General features: G+C 46.7%; 1 protein-coding gene across 3 annotated transcripts in view; it reads right to left on the bottom strand.

Annotated features, from left to right (window-relative positions):
- Positions 1–8,072, bottom strand: part of Lmpt (four and a half LIM domains protein limpet) — a 124,916-nt gene that overhangs the window by 78,977 nt on the left and 37,867 nt on the right. For all 3 annotated transcript variants that reach the window (XM_076524852.1, XM_076524853.1, XM_076524848.1), the window contains one exon: positions 2,148–2,233. In XM_076524852.1, coding sequence (XP_076380967.1) covers positions 2,148–2,233 — 86 coding nt within the window. The remainder of the gene's footprint in view (positions 1–2,147; positions 2,234–8,072) is intronic.

The raw sequence follows: 8,072 nt of genomic DNA, 5'->3' as shown, positions 1-8,072 counted from the left end.
ATCGTTTAGATACACAACGCGTCACAGTTGCCTGCAAGTAAACACTGCGTGATGTTAACGAAAATTCTGTGTGAAACGAACGATGCATACGAGTCTACGTTTATTGAACAACTCGTTCTTAACCCATTTGGATCTACAAACGGGATAATCCGTGCGTGACGATTGTCAACCATCGTCAATTAGTTAGTTAACCATCTCTAAGATCAGTTACTAGATCATTTAACTATCGTATAGATATTATGCTACTCAGCCCGTATCACAAGAAAGTCGTGGACAAGTGCACATAATGCTCACTATTCCGCGATTAGTCGACAATTAGTAGATAGTCGACAATCATTACTCGCGAATGCAAATGGGTTAAAAAGCGATAACAACCGAAGTGCCGACGCAAGTCGTCAGAAATCGAAAATTTTCTGTACAGAATCATTGCAAGTTCCCGCGAATTCCGCAGAACTCGATGGTCCCCGATAAACGCGGTACAAAATTGAATTTGAAAGTCCGGTTACAGACACGCGTGCCCCGTCATAGACGTAACGTTTGAGAGCGAGAGAGCCTCAGGTAGCATTCGGTCGTTTTGGTCTCGTTCGGGTTCGAATGGCTTTAGGTGGCATAACTGTTCATCCATCTGGTCGATGCTATAAATGCACCGGGCGGTGCACGTTGTCCCACCTTTCTCCTCGGGGCTTCGCGACGCGACGCCGCGCTGGAAGGAGCGAGACTGGTCCCTCCCCCGCGGTCCTTCCCGGTCTCGCCCCCCTTTGTTCCCCCGACCCGGTTCCCCACTCGAGGCCAATTAATTCGTTATTACCGCATTGCTGGCCCGTAAGTCACGGAGGGTAATTACCGGCCGGTAATTTCACCGCTGCTCAGTTACGCTTCGGATAATGGACGCGCCGTGCAGCAGCCTCTCTCGGTTAACAGTTCCAGGCACGATCCGAGGAACGATACGGTCTCGCCGATCGACCATTGATTCCTCGCCTCTCGCTTTCTTTGTCTCGCGACCTCGATCTTCGAGGCGGACTCGCGGGGCATGAAGCCTCGTCATGTTTTCACGGGTAAACGTCGGTGTCGGTGTCTCTCGGCATCGACGCGCGCGCGCGCACATGATCGAAAACCAAAAGAGTTTTCTTCCGGGGACAGAACTTTTGTTGCACGGTTAATCGAACGCCTGAAAACTCCGCGTCGCCGCGGCTAATGGACGCGGATAATTATGGAGGAAACCCGATATCTTGATTAGAGGGACACCGGCGGTACGCTGCGCGGTTAATTGAGCAGCGACAGGATTCATCGATCAATCCGCTCGATCCCGACAGGCGTCAACAAACGTGGGAACGCCGGCAGACGCCGAAATGTGTCAGCGCCGCCGCCACTTTCAAGATGGAACATTTTAATCTAATGGAAGTGCGCGGCCTGCGAATTAGCTCGCAGTATTACCAGAACAGGCCATCTTTCCTCTTTACACCGGTTAGCTGTTGCAATCTCTTTGAAAAGTGTTTGCGAATTACTGTAATTATATTGCGTGTATACGTTTGACTTTCCTCGCATTTTCTTTAAATACGCCACCTTTATAAAATGTATAATGTAATAAAGAATATCGAAGCATATATTCTTCTAAACCAGTTAGCGCTTCTTCGCGAGTATACTCGTCATGAAGAAACGGCAATTTTTTCTGTTAAGACGAGTATACACGTCGAAAGCAGCTGACTGGCCAGTCGCGTTCTACCGTTTCTTCCTGATTTTTCCAAGTTTCTTTCCTAATCAAATTTGTAGACAACGCCCCCAGAAATCTTAAAAAGTTCGATCGAGGATCGAGAGCGCGAAATTTTGATATACAGTCGCGTGGCCAAACGGGAGGCAGACCGGCCCGCCATCGGGCGATCCCAATTCGAGATCTCCGCGCGTTTGTACATTGTATTTTAACACGACAGGCCCGTTGTTAAGTGAACTTATCGGGCATCGGTCCCCGACTCGTCGAACCGGCTCGATCCGATCGACGATCCACGGAGCAGATAACGCGCGGCGTCCGGAACGCTGGCGCCTTATCATCTTTGCATAGTGGACCATCCGGCCCGAGAGCAGGAGCAGAACTTTTATCCTCTGTTTTGCCGGTAACCAGCGCGCGTCCTGCCCGCGATAATAAAGCTTACCTCCACGTGTGCGGCGAGAATCCTGAACACGTCTCCCCGCACTGCAAACACGGCTGGCCCTCCTCGACGTCCGTGATCAGGACACCCTGCGAAACGAAGAAAACCGCGTTTTAGACTCGTCGGCCTGAACCGCCCCGCGGCAAACCATGCTGCGCAATCTTTGTTAAAAATGATCGCGACCTCTGCGATTAGGTCATGATAATTACGACACGGTGAAAGGTCTGGATCATCACAAATGTCAGTCGATGAAGGATCCCCGGGATCCCTCCGCAGAGACACGCTTGCCGACTTCTACGGTCCGGGGGAGAGGACTGGAGGGAAACTTTTAACGATTCTAATAGGTATACACCTTTCTCTTGTCGTTGCGGTTCTTCGCCGCTTCTCTTCTTTCGAGAGGCAGACTGTAAAAGGCAACAAATGGAAACAAAAACTGGATCTACTCTGACGATGATCGCAATAGATCACTGGTAATAGTACTGGGGTGAACAGCGTTAGGAACATTATCGAGCCAGTTCTCTTCTTTCGAAAGACAGGCGAATAGAAGCCAGCGAATGGAAACAAAGAACTGGATGTACAATACTTCGCCGATGGTTGCAATATATCAACTTCAACAGGTGTTCGGACCATTATCAAAGTGCCTCCAGCAGAGCGCTACAGATGCATTGACAGCGTTCAGATTTTAATCAGTTATGACGAAATGAAGCAGTTGCAATTTATAATGGTAGAAAGATTAAAAGAGCTTGAATACGTCAGCGTATCGTATTGCATTTAGGCTGCGGAACTTTATGCAAATTTAAAATTGTCATCGTCAATTGCAAGACGCAGGAGCCGCGTGCGATCTTGTTTCTTAAATAATTTTAACGAGTTGTAATTGGCATATCATGTTTAATAGCTCTAAATTTGTTCACTATTCTACGTTTCACGTGTTCATTTCAAATGCATAAAATCCGCGGTCTAATTATATTGAATCTATTAGATGTTAGAAGAGAGGATGAGAACTTGCTACAGCAATGTCTCCCTTACTGACGCTCAGATTGTGCACAAGAATGGACAATTTGGGAAGAGGAGATACGATTATTCGAGCGTTGCAACTCGTTTTTATAGTTGTTGACAATCGATAACCATAAAAAACGAGCCACAAGGCTCGAACAATCGTAGCTCCTTTTCCAAAATCGTCCATTCTTGTGGAAAATCTGAACGTCAATTAGGGAGACATTACTGTATTTTGAAATTGTTCCTATCGAATCGTCGCAGAAGAATCGAACTCGAGGAATACAGTAATGTCTCCCTAATTGACGCTCAGATTGTGCACAAGAATGGACAATTTGGGAAGAGGAGATACGATTATTCGAGCGTTGCAACTCGTTTTTATAGTTGTTGACAATCGATAACCATAAAAAACGAGCCACAAGGCTCGAACAATCGTAGCTCCTTTTCCAAAATCGTCCATTCTTGTGGAAAATCTGAACGTCAATTAGGGAGACATTACTGTATTTTGAAATTGTTCCTATCGAATCGTCGCAGAAGAATCGAACTCGAGGAATACAGTAATGTCTCCCTAATTGACGCTCAGATTGTGCACAAGAATGGACAATTTGGGAAGAGGAGATACGATTATTCGAGCGTTGCAACTCGTTTTTATAGTTGTTGACAATCGATAACCATAAAAAACGAGCCACAAGGCTCGAACAATCGTAGCTCCTTTTCCAAAATCGTCCATTCTTGTGGAAAATCTGAGCGTCAATTAGGGAGACATTACTGTATTTTGAAATTGTTCCTATCGAATCGTTGCAGAAGAATCGAACTCGAGGAATACAGTAATGTCTCCCTAATTGACGCTCAGATTGTGAGCAAAAATGGACAATTTGGGAAGAGGAGATACGATTATTCGAGCGTTGCAACTCGTTTTTATAGTTGTTGACAATCGATAACCATAAAAAACGAGCCACAAGGCTCGAACAATCGTATCTCCTTTTCCAAAATCGTTCATTTTTCTGGAAAATCTGAGCGTCAATTAGGGAGACATTACTGTATTTAGTTTCTATTTCTGGCAATCGATGCGAACAATTTTTATTTCGTGGCTCCAAGATAGCATTACGTTTGCTTCCACTCTTGCTGCCGACCAGATTCCCTCGATAATCCCGTTCCACAACGATTTATAAAAATGAGAATTCAAGCTTCACGGTCTGGTAGCTTAAACCAGAGTCGGAGGGAGAGAGAGTGCGCGAGGAGGGCGGTGCGGAGTAAAATTGAATCATCCTCTGGCGGCGTTCGTAATTACGTGCGAAGCGGGACAAGGTCGAAGCCCGAGTCCGGTAATTAGGAAAAGTTTTTAATTGTTCGGTTGCCGGGAGCGTCTCGCGACGTTCGACGATCGCGACCGTTTTTCGACGCGTTGATGCCGTTTTCGAAAGCCGTGCTCCGCGATGGGAAGCAGATCGTAACGATGACGTCGAGAGATCGATCGTCGAGTAGTTTTCGAGGATTTTAGCGAAGCATTTATCGAGAGATAAAGGGAAGCGGCTCTGATGGAAACGGCCGAAGCGCGTTGGATGCGTTCAAGAACCTTCCGGCCGGCATATATGGTCGGTCCGCCCACGTGTGGCTGCTCGGCGGCAGCCGCATCGCCAAATATCGAGTAGACGAGAGGCACACGCGATGGAAAATATGTGAGCCGACGTGTCTCTAGCTGTCTATATATAGTAATCCTGAATAATGATCTCCGAGGCGAGCGCCGCTCTTGGTCCCCTCCGTCTAATTAACATATTTTTCGTCCTGACTCACGAGTGAAAGGACCGGGTACCCCCGTTTTTCTCCGGCACGGCCAGCTGGAGATCACCGGGACACCTCCTCGCGTATCATTCCGTGTGAATTATTCATTTGTCTCGTCGGTTTCGGACGGGTCGCGCCTTTGAACGATCCCGGAGATTAAAACGATGCTACCAAGAGGGAACTGTACCGGCCTCGGTCCGCAAGCTGAACCGTTTCTCCACTTTTTCCGGACGATATCCCCGACACCGAGATAGACATTTAAAGGCAACTGACCGCTTGCCCCACATTTATTAATATTTAACCTGTTAACCGGGTATGACGAAATATTTCGTCGAAAGGTAGAATCAAAGCTGTGCTTCTCGCAACTAAAAAAGCAAAATATGGAAAAACGGAGAACCAAAATAAAAGAAGTATTATAACTAGAGATAGGCCGAAATCTGATTTTATAAGGCCGCGAAACTCTAAAAACTCGAAACTTTCAAAAACCCAGAATGCTTATGCTTTTCCTTTTTTTTCTAAGCACCTATATGTTTTGTCAGGATGCAATATCTTGTCAAATTTTTTCCAGAATTATTTATTCAATATAGTTACGATGAAAATTAAATGTAGTCATAATTTAATTTTTTTTATATAAGCGATTGTGATGGATTAATGAAATCGTACCAATTCAAATGTGTTTAAAGTTTAAACACAAGCTCAATTGGATTGTTATTAGTTAAAAATAAATTCAGATCGTCACCATATTCTCGTTACTCGTTTAAGCAAATTATCATCTATCTGGATTTCGAGAGTTTCGAGTCAAAACAACGCGGTCTCGAGAACTCGAAACTTTTTCAGTTACGATGACTTTCGAGACTCCGAGATTTCGAATGTGCCATAGAATTATAGAGAAACAGAGCTTCTCGCGGTTGCAAAGCGCGAGACCGTTCCCGTCAAGCATTCATCGCAATTTCTCGATCCGTTCACATTTTAATTTCGATCGAAATCGCCGGGATTTGTTGTTCTCCTCGTTCCCGGGACGAGAATACGCGTGACGCGGCCGCACGCATGCGAACGGAGGCAAACGGTTGCGTCACTTCTCCGCGGCCAACGCGGCTAAGCCGTCGAAATCGAGTTCCCGATTCCCTGATCGTCGATTCAACTAGAGTCCCGCGGAGTCACGGTCGAAACATCGACGGTGACGGTCCCATCGGCGCTCGCGTCATCGATTGCAACGGTAGACCGTCGACCATCCCGCTCCCGGACAAAGGCTGCGGACTTTTTTCCGCCGCGAGGAGAGATGTGATCCGCGGGCTGCGTGCGTGTCCTACACGCGGCGCGACCATTCCGTTTGTGGGCGGTTCGCTGACATTTCCATGACGCGTTGCCCAATAGACCGTGGAATTACGTAAGGACATTGAAAACTTGCGTCGCGGGCTACCCTAGTCTAACGGCTTGACAAAAAAAAGATCGCGTCTCCTTTCTCCGTTTTCTTGAAATGTACACTAGCGAGGACGTGTTTCCAAAATGGCGTTCTCAGACTCCCAAGATCGATGAACGTGCGGCCATTGGAGAATGAATTTCTTGAGCGTGACAGGGCCCTTTGTTGTTGGAATTAATTGCCACGACGATGACGCATGGACGATTGAATTGAAACTCGGTGTTTAGCTTTGATGCACTTGATAGAATAATAATAACCGAGCGCAGATAATCTCGTGTGCGAATTTGAGAAGCCGTAAATGATTGGAAACGACAGAGTTGCTTAGAATATATGGTCACATTCTTTGTTAATTGCGTGGTGTATATTGCTGTATTATAGCGACCGATACAACGATTCTACCGAATAAGAAACTTTCCTTTCTTGTTCCCGACGAACGGACTACGGTTGCTCGACCATTTAAGCATTCTTTTTCATAGATGTGTTCGATCGATTACAGTAAGCGCGATTTCGATCCGTTCTCCAACAAAAATATAGAAACCTTCTTGGAACGTGACTAAGATGCGTAGACAGAAGTCCCATACTAAAAAAAAAAGGTTGTAGTTCTCCGACAGAAAGTCAGCCTACGGTATCGCATTCTGGATCAGAGTGTATCCCGAATCGAGCTGAATCAATCACAGATCATCGATCGTTTCTTGCAAAGGACATTTCCCTCGACAGAACGAATCGGCTGTAATTACATCGGAGTATTAATTGCCAATAGAGACGGCGATCGAGAGGCGCAAGATTGCAAACGGCAGGGGAACGCGCGCGAGAAAGTCAACGTTCGCTGTCGGCTAGAAAAAGAGGTTCGACGGCCAGGTACCGACCGTGTCGATTAAAGGATTAGCGAGACCGTTGACAACCGGGCTACCGGACGGTTCACTTTCACCCCGTTCGATCTAGCCGGCTCTCGACGATTATTTCGGCGAGCTATCAATCGGAACTTGTAGAACGCGCGCGGCCCGCGAGCGGAAACAGAAAACACGGAGTCAGAACTCGCGACGCGCGCAACCAGTCGCATGGGGTTGGATTGGAATGAAAAAAATTTCACTCGTCTACTATGAATTTAATCAAAACTTTCTACATTGGCTCGCTCATATATGCGCTCGTTTGGCTGATAATCCTACAGAGATAAACGAGTAATTACGTTCATGATTACTTTCACTTGTTTCATACATGTTCGGTCGGTTTCATCGTGGCCGGACAGGCGAGTATCGCGCGGATGCGAGCCGCGTGATGCAACTCGCGGAAACCGACGGCGTTAGGCACCACCGCCGTGCTTATGGCTGTCGAGAAAACGGAATCGCTGTACAAAAACGCGGCAACCGTCTCGCGATCCGATCGACGTGTCCAAAGGATTGCATATGTTTGCGTTCGGACTGTATACTTTTGTTTCGTAGTCGCATGCCTGGAGAGCGTTCCCTCAAAAGTCTCGTTCAAAAATTCGCATAAACGACGACGAAATAGCCTGGATATACGCAGCGGTTCCAAGCTGTCCCCGTTTATCTCGAAACGGTACTTTTTCACGTCGGTACTAGAAATGTCTCGAAGACTGGCAATTCGATTTGCTAACAATTTTACAGAGATTTTCGCGGTACCGTTGACCTAGTATGTGCTAGTTACTGCGTTGAATTCATTTATGCACGGATCTTCGGTTTCAAAGCCATCGATGTTCGTCGGATCGACGACGGCAA

This window comes from Megalopta genalis, chromosome 10 (genome assembly GCF_051020955.1).
Source record: "Megalopta genalis isolate 19385.01 chromosome 10, iyMegGena1_principal, whole genome shotgun sequence".
In the NCBI taxonomy this organism is placed as follows: Eukaryota; Metazoa; Arthropoda; class Insecta; order Hymenoptera; family Halictidae; genus Megalopta; species Megalopta genalis.
The sequence above is the reverse complement of the archived record's forward strand: the minus strand, read 5'-3'. Positions and strand labels throughout refer to the sequence as shown.